This window comes from Myotis yumanensis, unplaced genomic scaffold (assembly GCF_028538775.1).
Source record: "Myotis yumanensis isolate MYYU_CA2020_CCGP unplaced genomic scaffold, mMyoYum1.0.hap1 SCAF_1, whole genome shotgun sequence".
Taxonomy (NCBI): domain Eukaryota; kingdom Metazoa; phylum Chordata; class Mammalia; order Chiroptera; family Vespertilionidae; genus Myotis; species Myotis yumanensis.
The window spans coordinates 15,921,145-15,937,122 of NW_027223752.1; the positions used below are offsets into that span (position 1 = coordinate 15,921,145).

General features: G+C 57.9%; 1 protein-coding gene across 1 annotated transcript; it reads right to left on the bottom strand.

Annotated features, from left to right (window-relative positions):
- Positions 1-578: 578 nt before the first annotated feature.
- Positions 579-11,239, bottom strand: LOC139010286 (chromogranin-A-like). Its single transcript, XM_070414533.1, has 8 exons — positions 11,001-11,239; positions 10,187-10,233; positions 7,598-7,691; positions 6,730-6,798; positions 5,646-5,744; positions 3,734-4,165; positions 2,397-2,845; positions 579-1,059 (listed from the first exon to the last, which is right to left on the bottom strand). The coding sequence occupies exons 1-8, from the start codon at positions 11,044-11,046 to the stop codon at positions 976-978; spliced, it is 1,320 nt and encodes a 439-aa protein (XP_070270634.1). The 5' UTR covers positions 11,047-11,239; the 3' UTR covers positions 579-975.
- Between the last annotated feature and the right edge of the window lie 4,739 nt (positions 11,240-15,978).

The window sequence follows — 15,978 nt, forward strand, 5'->3', positions numbered from 1 at the left end:
CACCGGTCCCGCGCACCCGCCCAATCCATCCTTATGTGTGACCCTGCACCCCACGGTGAAATGTTGTGGGCGTCACCCTTGCCCGTGACCTGGAAGAGTCTCTCACCCTGTGAGCCTCAGTCTCCTCATTCTCAAAGCTGAGACTGAGCCCTCGTGAGCCGTTAAATGTGCAAGAACTTCAGACGCCCAGATGCCTGTGCCCGTGCGGGTCAGGGATGGCGCTCAGGCCGAGGGCGCCTGTGGCCGTGTGGCAGGCGCTCCACCCAGCACCACGGACAGCGGAGGCGTTTCCCCACTGACCCTGCCTTTTGGGGGCCCAGCTCAGGTGTGGCTGGGAAGTGGGGGAGAGGAAGGAACCCGGCCCCTTTGCATGTGTGATTTAATCCCCACACGCTTTGAGTGATGCCAGCACTCCGTTATACAGAAGACGGGACAACTGATGCTCAGGAGGCAGTCCTCTGCCCGAGGCCCCACGGCTAAGAAGCTGCCCAGAAAGGAGTCGCCCCAGGGGAACGGGCCTCCCCGTCCCTTTGCCAGAATCCCGCCCATCCCGCCCACTCGGAGTCACGAGGGGGAGGTTCAAAGAGCCAGGAGAGCCCAGAGCAGATTTATTTTCCTTTGTAAGTTGTGAGCAGGGTATGTTACAGTCAGGGATGCTCAACGTTCCCCGGGGGGTCAGAGGTTATTGCAGTTGTGCCCAATGGCTCTGATGTGGAAGGAAAACTTCTAGAAAGCTTCCTGTGTTCAGAGAAAGGATCATCGTTTGAAGTCGTGGGGGTCTGCCCTGCAGAGGGGTGCCTGGGGGTCGGAGCAGGAGAAAGGGGGGTGGGGGGAGGCTGGCCTGGTCACGGGCGGGCTGGGCTGCCTCCCTACCGGAAGCAGCACACAGGTCGGCCGGCCAGGACCTGCAGAGGGGACAGCAGAGCCAGGACCACAGGGGCCTCGGGGCCCTGGCTGGAGGGGCCAGCCGGCGCCTCACCCCCGCCGCAGCGCCTGCAGCTGCTGGGCCACCTTCTCCAGCTCCGCCTCGATGGCCGACAGGCTCTCCAGCTCCTGGTCCTGGGGGAGAACGCCGAGGGTTATGCAGGGACTGGCGAGCAGACAGGTGGGGTGGCGAGCCAGGTGGCCTTGGACATATGGCTTTGCCTCGGAGCCTCGGAGGCCTCTGTGTACCATGGGGACTGTGATGCCACTGCACCAGGCTGCTCTGAGGAGTATTGTGCAAGGCCTGGTTCCTGTCTGCTCCAGGCCTCCTACCTGAGCGGCCAGGGGCCCAGGACATGGGCTAGACTGAGGCTGTGGGAACTGCCCGATCCACCTGCCTAGGCTCGGCCTCAATCCTTGGTCCCAATCAGGGGGCTCGACAGGGTGGTTCAAGGGCACACTCTGTGTAGCCCGGCTGGGTGCCCCAACCTCGGGAAGCTTCCAGGGCCCCAAAGCCGGGCCTGATGCCCATGAGACTGTGCCCTCGAACTCAGAGCAGGAGTCAGGGAAGGCCACCCTCTGGCCCTGACTTGGGAGGGGTGGTCTTCCTGGGGCCCGGGGCCTCCTCCAGCTCCAAGGCTGTCGCCAGCCCTGCCAGGGACCTCAGCTCCCACACCCCCTCCTGTGGGGCTGCAGCCCTGCACCCCATTGAGCTTCTCAAGTAGCCCTGGGCGCGGCCAGGGTTTCAAAGCTCACATGGATTCTGATCGTGACAATGAGGTGAGCAGGAAGAAGCCCTTGCCCCCCAGGGGTACCCATGAGGTTCAGAGGAGAGGGACCTGCCCAAGGTCACAGCCAGGAGGAGGCAGCACCCACCTGCTTCCCCCTCACCCCCAGCAGGAGGTCCAATTGGCCCTGCCCCGCCCCCTCTGCCTGGACCTGGGAGCAGAGAGTGTGCGTGGGCTGCCTGGGGTCCGGGAGAGGACCCGGCTGGATCCCCACAGGGCTTCCCAGGACACCCCCTACCCCTCAGTGTCCCGTCCTCATGCCCTCCCAGCTCTAGGCCCAAGGGTGCCCTGGGCTTGGGTCCCCTGGGCAGCGAATGGCCCTCCTCAGGCCAGTGCCTGCGGGTCCTTTAGTTTCCCAGCTCTCTCCACCCAAAGCTCCAGCTCCCATGGCCCTGCCCCCACCCCCGCAGAGGCCCCGGCTGCTCAGGGCATGGCGCTCAGCACCTTCCCCCTCTCCGCCCGCTGCCCCAAGCACCTGTCGCCTCCTGTCTGCCAGCTTCGCTGGGTGCCCCTATGAGCGGGCTCCCTCGCCTTCCTGCCTGGCACGCCCTTCCTCCCGCCCCGTTCCGCCTGCCTCGAACCCAGGCCCTGCGGTGTCTCCGGGCTCCTGTCTGAGCGCCTCCACGTCTTGGTGCAGCTGCCCCCTCAGCTGGGCCCGCCCCCCGAGGCCCACCCCGTACCAACCTCCGGCCTGCGGTTGGCGCTGCCCTCCTCCTCCTTCTTCTCCTCTGGGTAGCTGCGCACCTGAGGGGGCAGGCCCCCCTCGGGGTCCTCCTGGGAGGACGGCCTCCAGCCGCGACGCAGCGGCCCGGGGCCCCCGAAGCCATAGCCCCGGGCGCGGAAGGAGAGCTTCATGGAGCGGTCGGGGTCGTCCTCGTCCTCCCCCTCCAGTCGCTTCTCCGCCGTCAGCTCCTGGGCCAGCTGGTCCATTTTGCTCCATCGCTTGGCGTCCTCCCACTCCTTGGAGAGCCGCTCGTCCTCCGGCTCCGGCGCCCTGCTCTTCCCCGGCGGGAAGAGGCCCCGAGGGGCCCCTGTCATCTCCTCCTCCGGCCGGGACCGCTCCCGGTCCCCCTGCCCCTCGGGGGACTGGGCTTCCGCAGCCCCAGTCTCTCCGGCTCCATCCTTGGACCAACCTGGAGCAGGTGGCGGACAAGAGCAGGAGAGGAGGGGGAAATCGTCATCACTCCCGGGCCTCTCTGGCCACCGCTGACCACAGACCCCACCCCAGGTGCTGGCTCAACCTCTCAGGATTCTCCCTGGAGGGAAAAGCCATCTTCCCACCAGCTTTGCCAGTCCCTCTCAAAGCCCCAAGGAGAGGAGGGGGTTGCCTGGAGCCTGCCTCTCCGTCAGCCCCATCACCCTGGGAGCCCGGGACTGGGGGGCACCTCGCCGGGCAGGAGGAAAGACCTGGACAAGGCCCACGGGGGAGCCAAGGTCTTTCTTAAACCCTGGTTGACGCTGACAACTGTCCCAGAGATGCCTGTTCCCATCGGTCATGCTGTCTCTCTGTTCCCAAAGCCTACCCCCCACCCCCCGCCAAGCCTACCCACTCCCCCTGCAAGGCCTACCCACCCCCCTGCAAGGCCTACCCACTCCCCTGAAAGCCTACCCACCCCCACTGTAAGGCCTACCCCCCCCTGCAAGGCCTATCCACCCCCCTGCAAGGCCTACCCACTCCCCTGCAAGGCCTACCCACCCCCCTGCAAGGCCTACCCACCCCTGCAAAGCCTACCCACCCCCCTGCAAAGCCCCTCCAGCCTCCTGGGTTGGGGAGGGATCTGTGTGGAATAGTGGAGGTGCATGGTTTGGAGTCGGACAAACCTGGGTTGGAATTTCAGATTTTACTACAAATTCGCTGTGTGACCTTGGGCAAATGACTAACCCTCTCTGAGCCTTAGTGTCCCATCTGGAAAATGGACATCATGAGGTGGAATGAGATTATGGATGAGGCTTCCCCCACATACACAGACCCCCGTCCCCCTCTCCTACACATTTGTCGAGGCCTCAGACATCATACGTACTCTCGGCCCTCCGGACCTCCTTGTAGCCAAGGCTTGGGTGGGGGTCAAATGCTTCGGTGGGGCCTTCCTCTTCAGAGATAACCTTCTCTCCGGCCTCCTCCTCATCATCGTCATCCTCCTCTTCTCTCCGTGCCTGCTGCCCTGGCTCCGCACCCTGGCCCTTCTCTCTGTCCACCAGATCCTGGGAGGGGCCCTCGCTGGCCCCCTCGGCCTGAGGATCTGGGTGTTTCTGGCTGGGGAGGCTGGCTGGGGGGTGGGTGTTGGCGACCTCCTCCTCCCCGGGGGCCTGGTTGTCCTCCTCGTCCTTGGACCCCTGCCCAAGTTCTGTGGAGGCCTGGGGCCCGGGTCTGTCCGTGTCTTCACCATCCTCCTCCACCTCATTAGAAAGCCCCCTCTTCTCTGCATCCTTGGAGGATGTCTCCTCTGTCCCTTCTGCAAAAAGAATAGAGCAAAGTCGGGCCCCAAGGACAGGCTGCACCCAGGGTCTCCCCAGAGCCCAGTTTCAGATCTTAGTCATTGTATCCCTTCGATTCCAACGAGTCCAGCCCGAGACGCCCATGACGGAATCAGGGTTACCCTCTCGGCGTCTGGCTTTCACCTGAGCACAAATGAATTGTTTCTTTGTAATTCTACCTCTTAAAAGAAGGAGGTGATTTAAAAAAATAAAGACCTCGGAAATGACCCCAGAAGGTAGAGCCTGAATGGAAAATTCGGACATCAGCTGAACTGCTGTGTGATCGTGGGCAAGGCCCTTAACCTCTCTGTGTAAGAGGCACCATTACCGTGACTGCATTGTCCCCTCCACGCGGGGACTGTGTTGAGCATCCTGTGAAAGTGCTCATCCTCCAGTAGCTGTCGTTTTCATCAAGAGGGGTTTTCTTGTGGTTGCTCTGAAGACAGCCTTTCACTAGCAGAAGCCCCGCCCATCACTGGAATGGCTACCGTTGCACAAGCAGGACCTCGTCCATCCCACCATCTGGCGCCAGGACTCCTGGCGTAAGTGCTCCCACGCTGCTTACAGAAACTCACACTGATCCTCAGAGAGGTGAGGAGGCCTGGCCGTGCTCCTGAGGTCCGTGGCGGCAGAGCTGAGCCCCCTGTCAGTCCCAGCCTCCCGGGGCCGAGTACAGTACCGGGTGCTCTTTGCGCTGACGCGGGGCTGCTTCCCTTATTGAAGCTTCCAGACACACACACACACACACACACACACACACACACACACACACACACTACTGCCCCTCCCACAGCCCATGGCTGGCATCCAGAGCCATCGGTCACTCTTTCGCATGTGGGAGTCCATGCGATGCCCCAAGCCAGCAGCCGCTGGGGAGATGGCCCTGGCCGTGAGAGGGCGCCTGCCCCCACCAGCAGGCTTTCCGAGGGAAGGCCCCTGAGAACCCGGCTCCTGGAAACCGGCCTTATTCACCGCCTTCCGCATGCAAAGGGCAGGGCCTGGTGGGGCAGTGTGTGGGTGTTTGCAGGTAGGAGGATGAGTCAGAGAATCCCCTTGACCTACACTGGGATCTCTCTGACCCCTAAAAGCGCTCTGTTTTCAAGAAAGATGATTCATTTGGTTGGACCGTTGTCCCATACACTGAAAGGTGGTGGGTTTGCTTCTCGGTCAGAGCATATTCCCAGGTTTTGGGGTTCAATTCCTGGTCTCTCTCTCTCTCCCTTCCTCTTCCAAAAAAAGAGAGAAATCAATGGTGAACATATCCTCAAGTGAGGAGTAGTGAGCAGATCCAGGTTCATTCAGTGTTTCGAATCTACTCCTCTGGGATCCTCCTGCACTTGGCCACCGTCCAGGGCGTCAAGGAGGGCTCCTGCCTCCGGGACCCTCCATCTGCCATGGCTGCTGTCACTATCCCCTCCCTCCCTCCCCCGCTCTCTGGCCGGACTGGCCAGCACTGACCCTTCAGCGCGGCCTGGTCGTTCTGCTGCCCAAGGACCTCTGAGAGTTCATCCTCAAAGCTGCCGTGTTTCTTCTGCTGGCGTGCCCTCTCCTTGGCTCCTGGTGGGAGAAAAAAGTCCCATTTGGTCTGAGCGGGCACATCTGTCTGTGAAAGGGAAGGCCTCCATTTGCTCATCTGTGCACTGGGCACAGCACGTTCCAGGCCGGCCCAGCGAGAGGCGGAGAGGATTGGCTGCCCCTGTCCCCTCCCAGCTGGGGCCCAGCTGGTGGCTATACCACCTCCAGACTCAGTTTCTCACCCAGGAAATGAGATCAAGCCTGCCTGCTGCCTCACAGAGCAGCCAAGACTCAGATGGAGCAGAGGGTCCCAGGGGCGGAGGCAAAGAGCGGGCCCCTCAGGACCTGGCTGGGAGCTAGGGAACCCTGCAGCAGGTGACAACGGTGACGGTTACCCTCATGGGGGCTCTTGGTTCAGGCAGACCCTGCTCACCCTGGACCCCTGAGTCCAGACACTTAGGAGAAAGCCAAACACATGCCCAAGTCCCAGCCCGGGGCTGGCAGCTGCTGCCATGAGCCACAGACCCCCGCTCCCTGCATCAGCCTGAGGCTGCGGCCACGGCCTGGGACTGTCCCCTCCTGTGCCCGGTTCCTGACCGTGGCCCCTTGCCCAGACCTACTCTGCAGCTGGCACTGATGTTTCCCCCAGGATGGGAGCTTCTGGAATGGCCATAGGAGCCTGGCCCAGTGGTTGTGGGCAAGGAAGTGTGCCCAGAGGAAAGAGATCCTCTTTGCCACCCAATCTCGAAAGTACGGCTGAACTGCAGAGACTGGGCGGTATTAGGAGAGAGGTCTCTGGTCTTGGCATGTCCCTATCTCACTGTGTGACCATGGGCAAGACTCTCAACCTCTCTGGGCCTTGATCTCTCCCACTATATTGCGGCCGACTTGACCAGGTGGCATGGAGGACCCCACCGTTCCAATCAGAAACAGCTGCGGACCAGAGAGAAACAGGACCTTCCGCCCTGACTTCCTGACTCCCAGTCGCTGGAATTGACCCAGATGCATGCGCGGTGGCTGGACGTACCTTGGAGAGCAAGGTCTTGGAGCTCTTTCAGCAAGTTCTGGTGTCGCAGGATTGAGAGGATCCGCTCATCTGCAAGGAAGGAGGGTGTTATGGGCTGCGGCCAGAGGGCAGCCGAGGGAGAGATTGCCATCGACAGTTTCAGCTGAGCACAGGGACTTCACTCTGGAAACTCAACGCCTGGGTGGCAGCGGCAAGATTGGGCCTTCGATAACACTTTTGAAATGACCCCCTCTCCCAGGTGCCGATCAGTCTTCTACCAGCAGAAAGCACCCAGACCCTGGCCAGGGGAGGGCAGTGCCGAGGGGGGTACCCGCCTCCACGCCTGGGCTCGCGCTGGCCGATCCCCCCGAGTGCCCTTTCTTCATTTTTCTACCTATTGCTTTCCAACTTTTCTCTTCACTGCCAACCCCAATGCTAATGTTGGCTCCATCCAACAGCTGCTCAAAACTTGACTGCCTGCTTAGCAAAGCTTTCCCCTCATGCCCACCCGCAATGCTCCTTTTTTCATCACATATCTATGTCTCCCAGGTGCCAGCAGCTGTTCTTGGCACAGGGGATACAGCACACAAAATCCTTGTCCGCAGGGAGCTCGCGTTCTGGTGGTTGCTGTTCCAGCCCTGGTTTCATTCTGCTCAGAGTCCTAACTGTGTTCCTATTTGTCCCTCTGCCCGTCTGTACGCTCCAGGAGTACAGGGCCCAGACCGCCTTCATCTCCCTGTACCACTCAGGCTGCAGCACGGGCCTGGGCGAGGCTGGCACTGTCAGGGACAGTTGAGTTAAATCACTGAATTCCATCAAGAGCCACACACCCCTGTCCTAGCCTTCCAGCCCAGCAGGCAGCAGCCCCTCCCCCCAGCCTGGCCCATACCTCCTCGGAGTGTCTCAAAGCACTCCTGGCTCACAGGCATGGGGCTGGGCTTGGAGAGCGTGTCAGAGATGACCTCCACGATGCACTTCATCACCTGGAAAGACAGTGGGGCAGCTGGGGTGGGTTGGGGCATGGGACTCAGCCCCTAAGGCTCCAGGGAAGATTTCTAATGAGGACATTTCTAATGAAGACAAGCAAACTCTTGTCTTTGAGAGTCCATGGCGGCCTGGCTCAGGGGCACAGCTCTGCCTTCTCAGACAACAATAGTCATGATAAGAGAAAACCCTTACATGGTACTTGGGCGCCAGGCACTCCAATCCCCGGGCCAGCAGGTGCCCCTCTAAGGGGGGTGGGTACCTGGGGCCTTCTCATCTCCAGAGGTTTCTCTAATGATGGGGAAGCTGCTCCCGGGCATCAGACATCTGTTCTGCAACAGTATCTCAGTCTTGCAGATGCCCAAACAACCAGCCATGTCCAGGGAGCCTTTCTGGACCACCCAGAGGAGAACAGAGACCTTCCCTGGCTCTACCCTGGCTGGAAACAGGACTTGGACGACTGCCCCCCAACATCCGCAGTGCTGTCACACGCAGGGAGTGACAGCCTCATGGTCTGGCTCCACATTCACCCAGGGATGAGTCTGCTGGCTGGAGGTGGGCACACATTGGCTGTCTCTGGTGCCCATCCCAGGCCAACGGCAGCCCTCTCTCTCTCTGAAAGGTGCTGTGGATAACTGGGCACCTGATAAATGCATAGTGGAGGATGGTACCAACTCTAGTGTGGTATCCTCGCTGTTACCTTGGGAACGACTTCTCTGAGCCTCAGTTTCCTCACTTGTGAAGTGGGAGAGAGAAGAACCTCCCAACTCCCCTCCCAGGGTGACAAGGCACCGACGGGAAAACACTCTATAAAGCGTGAAGTGCCGCCCTAACCGGTTTGGCTCAGTGGATAGAGCGTCGGCCTGCGGACTCAAGGGTCCCAGGTTCGATTTCGGTCAAGGGCATGTACCTTGGTTGTGGGCACATCCCCAGTAGGAGGTGTGCAGGAGGCAGCTGATCGATGTTTCTCTCTCATCGATGTTTCTAACTCTCTATCCCTCTCTCTTCCTCTCTGTAAAAAATCAATAAAATATATATATATTTTTTAAAAAGCGTGAAGTGCCACACACACACTCAGGGAGAGATATACAACTCCCAACCTGCTTCAGCTGGCTGGGGGGGGGGGGGGCGGGGGTGCCAGGAGGTGTCAGTCAGGCAATGCTGGTCGGGAGAGAGGGAGTGGAAGGCTGTGTCTACGGGATACCAAGGCAACCTATCCAAGGATCCAGGGCGGCAAGCTGGCAAACAGGCTGTACAGCTGTCAGCATCCTGGGGATGGAACATTCAGGTCTTTATCAGCTGTTCTGGTGCCCCTGACCCCAGGCTCCTGAGTACAATACAGTGACCTGAATGTCTCCCAGGAGGGACCTGGCAAGGAGGGCCCTTCAGCCGGTGCCTTGCATGTCCCTGCAACCCCAGACCTTGCACTGGGAATAGCAGATAACCAAGAGATCGTGAGAACAGACTCTGAGAGAGAGAAACTGGGTCTGGATCCCAGAAACCGTGGGGAGATTAAGAAGCGGAGCTCTAGAAATAACAGCGCCCATTTACTGAGGACCTACTGTGTGCCAGGTACCTCACCTCTGATTCCTACTCCTCACAACTCCCCACAAGGGAAATATTATTACAGATGGGAAAGGACGTTAAGGGATTTCCCCAAAACCTCACAGCTACAATGAGTGGTAGAGGTTTACTGCAGGCCCTTCTGCCACTGAAGAACAGGAAACACGATTGAGCAAATGGATGCTTTGTGTTCTAACCATCACCTCCCTGGAATGGAAGACAACAGCTCCTGGAAAGGTGGGAAGCAGACATGTACCGACTCTCAGGTGGAGGTATCCGTGAGCACGAGAGCCTGGACAACAGCCCCAGCTCAGACATGAATGAATTCCAAGTGTACACCCAACACCAAGTGTCTCTTGCTGGCTACAGAGCCTCCATCAACGTCTCCTAAGTCTCTTTCCTGAGTGACATCCACCATCAGCCCTAACTGGCTGGGACCCGGGGTGCAGAAGCCATAACCAAGAATGTTTTCATTGTGGCCCTTTGGGAGAGCCATGGCTTGAGTGCCTGTGGGGTGGGGTGTGTTGCTGGCAGAGCCCTGGGGGGAGGGGAAAAGAAAGGGGGAGGTGAAGACCTGGCTCCCCCATGTCTGTAGACAACCACAACCACAGAACAGAGAAGCCACCCCCAGCAGCCCTCGGTGGGTCTGCCAGATTCGGGATGTTTGAGGGTGAGTCTGGCACCCCAGCCCAACAGGCAAGACACGGCGGGCCCCATTGGGCTGCAGACTCAGCTCCGAGGAAGCTGGGGGCGGCAGGGCCATGGGGCAGTCTTTGATATCTTCTTTTGCAGGCTGTCCCCAGGCTCAGCAGCCGCAGTGCTGGCTCTTGGCTTTCTGCCAACTCACTTCTGCAGCTGCCCAAGAACTGGCTGTAAGGTGCTCCCTGGAGCCTCCTACCCCCTCCTGGGGCGTCCCCACACCCCTTCTTACCTCGGTGTCCCTTTTATTCATCGGGCTGTTCACAGGGAGGGCAGTGACTGGGAAGAAAGAGAGAGAGCTGGGGTCACTCTGTTCTGAGGGGAGAGCCAGTCCTTCTTGCCCAGGTTCCTCAGGGGCCCAGTCACCCCTTTGCTCCCCCTTACAACTGCCCCCACCCAAATGAGACGCTGGGGCTGATTTTGTTTCCCTTCCCTGGCAGCTGCCCCATGAGGGTGTCTCCCAGAGGCTGCCCTGAGAGCCTTAGCCCTTCCCTTTGGGAAAGCTGCTCTGAACGGGGTGTGGGAGCTGAAGGCAAGTGTGAAAACAAGGCTCAGGGCTGAAGGGCTTGGGGCGGGAAGAGAATGCAGGGAGAGGTGGCCAGGGAAAAGAGATGGAGGAGGAGGAGTGTGAGATGACGCTGAGAGGAAGAAGTCAAGGGCAGGAAGACGGAGAGCGGGAGGATGGAAGAGGGAGAGAGGCAGAGCCCGCGGCAGCCCTCCCATCTCCCCCCGGTGACCTTGGCCAGGCCGGGCGCCGAGCCGGATGCAGCCCGGACGCCCAGCCCAGGTACGGGGCGGGGGCACCCGGGTGCCTGCCTCGCGGAGTGGGAGTCCAGCCCGAAGAGCGAAGAGCCGGGTCTGCGGGCTCTGGGCCCAGGCCACTTAGCTGGGTCCGGAGGGAGGCGGGGCGCTGTCCGCGGTGCTGAAACTCAACGCGCGTAGGGGAGGGACCGAGGGGCGCGGGCGCTGCGCGGAGCCTGGACGCAGGGCAGGCAGGGCCGGAGCGAGAGGGGCGCCCAGGACTCTCTCCCCCACACTCCGCTCACCTTGCCCGGCGCAGAGCAGAAGCGCCAGGACCGCCGCGGAGCGCATGGCGAACCCGGGACGCCGAGCACGGTGGGCACCTGGGCGCGGGGTGGTTGGACGGGCGGTGCGGGACGGGCTACCGCAGGCGCTAGAGCGGGGATGGGGGTCGCAGAGTCTGTGTGCGTCCGTCTGTCGGTCCACCCACCAGCCTCCCTGCACAGAGTTCCGACACTGCAGTAGCAACAGCAGAGGCGTGCTCGCCCGCTACCGCTTATATACCCCCACCCCGGAAATGACGTCATCGGACCGCCCTGCCCCTTGCTCCACCCTCTGGGGGTCCGGCCGCAGTTCGTTCCACCCCCATCCTCACCGCTGTGGCCCACGCTGCTCACAGCTCGTAAGTCTGGCTACGAGGCAGGCATCTGGCTTCCAGGGATTGGCAGGGGGACTTGGCTGATTCTCCACCACTCGAGGCTCCACCGACTTGCTGTGAGTCTTGGGCAAGAGACTCCTGGTCTCGGCCTCGTGCTCCTCCACTGTGAGCCGAGGTCCCTGCCAGTCCTCGCACAGCACGCCATCCTTCCTCCACCAGGCTTCAGGACCCCTGTCTGAGTAGGGCCTCTCTCTCTGGCAACCCAATAGTGTGCCTTCATGACTTGTCATTGTACCAGATATCTATACATTTGTTTGAATAACATTTTGTCTGCATTGCTTATACCAGGGGTCCTCAAACTACGGCCCGCGGGCCACATGCAAATACAAATATTGTATTTGTTCCCGTTTTTTTTTTTTTTACTTCAAAATAAGATATGTGCAGTGTGCATAGGAATTTGTTCATAGTTTTTTTTTAAACTATAGTCCGGCCCTCCAACGGTCTGAGGGACAGTGAACTGGCCCCCTGTTTAAAAAGTTTGAGGACCCCTGGCTTATACAGTGCTCAGCATGGCACCTGGCACAGAGAAGCGCATTTAATGGATAATGTTGAATATACTGAGTGGTAGTTCAACCCAGCTCTCCTGGGGGGGTGGTGAGAGACCTTGTAACTTCTGCTCAGTAGCCCTGATCGACCCCTTAGGACCACCTTCTTGCCGCTGTAACCCATCCTGTGTTTGAGAACAGCTCTCGCCACTTCCGAGTGTTCTCAAAACCCGAGTGTTTTGTGTAACGTTGGTTCCCTGGTTTGTTTCTCTCTGCCCTCAAGCCCTGGTGCTCGGCCACATGTTTAAGGCGCTGGATGGTCACTGCCCAACTGCCTTGAAGAAAGCTGAACCACTTTCCAAGGGAGTGGGCCTTCCTCGTGGGAACTTCCAGAGCCGCTGCCAGCCTCCAGGAACGCCTGTTCTCCAGGAGCCTGACCCTGTTTCTCAGGAGACGGAGCACAATCAGCCAGCAAAAATGTCCCAAACCAGGCTTTGTAAGTGACATTGCCACTCACTAGCATTTGCACTGTGTGTCATAGCTCTTCAGAATGGTCCATCGCTGATGCCTTACAGCACCCCTGGGCCTATATCAGACAGGGATTTGATTCTTCTTTGCAAATTTTCAAACTGCAGAGACCCAGGAAGTTGAAGTGAGCACCATGGCAAGTGAATGGGAAAGTTGGACGTGGAGCTTGTCTTGCCCAAATGCCCCATGGGTCCCGCTGTCTCATGAGTCCTCACATGCCGTTCCCTCTCCTTGGAAGGCTCCCCATTACCATCCCACTCCCTCCCCTGTGGCCTGGCCACACTTCCATACTTTTTCAGTCCTGAGGTAACTGCTTCCTTTTCTTGCCCCCACAACACTTCTTTGAGCATTTATCACAGAAGATTGAAAACATTTGCCTTTAGGCCCTGACCAGGTAGCTCAGTTGGTTAGCAGTGGTCGGCAAACTGCGGCTCGCGAGCCACATGCGGCTCTTTGGCCCCTTGAGTGTGGCTCTTCCTAAGCCTTAGGAGCACCCTAATTAAATTCATAACTATGTACCTACCTATATAGTTTAAGTTTAAAAAATTTGGCTCTCAAAAGAAATTTCAGTCGTTGTACTGTTGATATTTGGCTCTGTTGACTAATGAGTTTGCCGACCACTGGGTTAGAGCATCGTTCTGCTATACCAATGTTGCCAGTTTGATCCCCCATCAGGGCACGTACAAGAAGCAACTGATGAATTTTTAAATAAGTGGAACAACAAATTAATGTCGCTTTCTCTCTCAAATTAGTAAGTAAATAAAGAGTAAATATTTGCCTTTATCTCATTACACTTTTTTCCCTTAGTTCTGCATCCTTTCCATTTTGGGACTTTGGTTCCTGGCATAGTGCTGGGCACATGGTGGGCACAATGGAAAAAGAAAACAAAAGAAGGAAGAAAGTCACAGCCCTTGACCCCATCTTTGGGCTGGACCAGTTAGGTAAGGATAAGCTTCTGGAACAAAAACCCCTAAAACACAGAGGGATAAGATGGGTCTTATTTCTCTGCCACACATCAGCCACGAAGTGAACAGTGAGACTCGCTCATGGGGTGGCTCCACAGGAGACTGCCATCTTTGATACCAAGGCAGCTACTCTAGTCGCCACCATTTACCATCATCACGTAGGGATAAGGGGTGGATGGAGGCCAAGCAGCTTCTTTGTAAGGACCTGATGCAGAACTTGCATGTATCGATTCCCCCGTGGGTTAGCACTCAGGCACGGGACACACGCAGTTGTAAGGGAGGCAGGGCAGCCACTGGGGTGGTTCTGATTACTAAAGGAGGGGGATACTGGAGGACAATGACCACTCTCTCCTCCACAACCCATGGGATGATGACAGTAACTAGCCTCGTGGAAAACTTACTGTGACCCTGGCACGGTTCTGAGAGTTTGCATCGGCCCTATGAGAGAAATGCCATCATTGCACTGTTCACAGGTGGCGTTCTGCAAGAGGATGAAGCCCAGATGCCCTAAGGCACTCAGCATAGGTAATGAACTAATGTCTCCTGCATGCATCTAGATGGCACTCACTATGCACCTCCCTTGGGAGAATTGACGAAGTTGCCTCTCAGATAATCTCTGTTGTATGGTTCTGATGGGGAACCGTCTATGGAGCTGTTGATGGGCACATTGTAAGGAGCCAGGCACTGGGTCCGATTCTTGTCTTTGTTTGCGTTCCCCAAAAGCAGGTGCCAAGACAAGGATTTGGGGGTGCAACGAGTTCATTTGGAAGTGATTCCAGGAAGCACAATAAGGAAGTAGGACAAGGAAAAGAAAAGCCATTGGAGGTTGTGTTGGTGATTGAGTCACCTCTGAGGGCAGCACCTCAGAATTGTGCCAATGGGGTGAGCAAGCTGAGTACTTCCCTTCACTGGGGGTCTCTCCTGGAGGCTTGATTTACCAGCACTCTGCTCTGCTCTGCTCTGGGAAAGGGCCAAGCTAACTCCCAGGGCCAGAGAACACTGGAAGCTGTGGGTGTGTGTGGGCCCTGTCTACAGGTGACCTCTCAGGTGGCCCGGGACCTCGGTGGGGCTCTGACCTCTGCTACAGCGCTCTAGACGTGATACTTCATTTCATGTTTACGACAAGCCTATGGCTAAGTTATTAACATTTCTGTTTGTCATACACAGAAGCCACACCTCAGAGAGATGGAGTAACTCTCCCAGGGTCACACAGCTGGGAAATGGTGGGGTCCGGGGGCCAGTCATCTGTCTTGTGTCCCTCCACACTCCCCTTCCCAGGCCCAGAGGTCTCCATCAGCACCCCCCACCAAAAACTACTACCTACAGGGTTTGGGGGGCTTCTCATTCTGAGAAAGACAGTTCATGTGTTTTCCAGCCTTACTCAGGTGGATGAAGTGTGGAGAAAAGCTATTTTTATTACTCTAAGCCTACACCTGCCATCTCCAATAAGCCACATCCTTGCTTGGTATATGTAAGAACTTGGGACATTATCCAGCCCCATTGCTTTTCAGGTTGCTGCCCCCACACTCCTCTTACCTTGACTTTCTGGAGCTGCCTCTGGTTGCCGCAAGGACCTCTCGTTTGGAGCACATGGTCAGGTCCTTGCTCCCCCCACGCCCCGCCCCCCCCCCCCCCCCCCCCCCCGCCAAATTTCCTTACGGGGAATCACTCCTACTGAAACGCAAAGGCCTGGGAAAGAAAGCCAAGGCGTGGCTAACTCAGAATTCCTTCTGCAGTAGGAGGGAATCAGAGAGGAGTATGGTCTGCTCTGCAGATGGCTTAGCTGCCCATCTTGCAGTCATGCTAGCATGCCAAGGGACCAGCAGGCCCCAACCTTCGCACTGCCCACTGGTTCCCCAAGATCTGCTGCCAAACTTTGATCCATGCACACGACATATGGTTATCGAGATATATATATATTATATATACTGCCTTGGTTTTGTATGTCACATGAAGCATTGAGCTGGGTGGGTGGTGGAGCTGGAGCATAGCTCACTGAGAGGAGGAGATGGGAGAAAGCAAAGTCAGGAGCTCTTTGCATTGAGTGTGCGGAGGGCATGTGGGTTAGTCGGCTCCACCTTCATCCCAACTCTCTTGTGGGCAGAAATAGGAAAGCTGAAAACTACATTTCCCAGACGTCCTTGCAGCTAAGGACCCGGTTGTGATTTAGGTTCTACCAATCAGAGGAGCAGGAACTGGATTTGGAGTTGTGTGTGGAGAGAGAGAGAGAGAGAGAAAGAGAGACAGAGAGAGAGAGAGAGAGAGAATGCAGAGCCACCCTGTTGCCATGTGGGGTGTGGATGGCACAGGGTGGGTGGCTCTGGGGACCGCCGTGGCGCCAGCTTCCCGCAGCTCCCGTGGCAGCGCAGTTCTGACGTGGTTTTGCGAGTGGTTTCTGGAAACACCCTTTAGAGTCGGCTTCTTCAGTTCTTCCCGTGATTCTGAAAGCCACTTAATATCCTGTTTTCTGAACTGAACCCCGATTGAAACAGGGAAATGGCCAGTCAGGGTAGCGAGCAGTTCTGACAACAAGTAGCAACACTGGTGTGGAGGGTGGCCGGTGAGTGGGTGCTGACGGTGGGAGTGT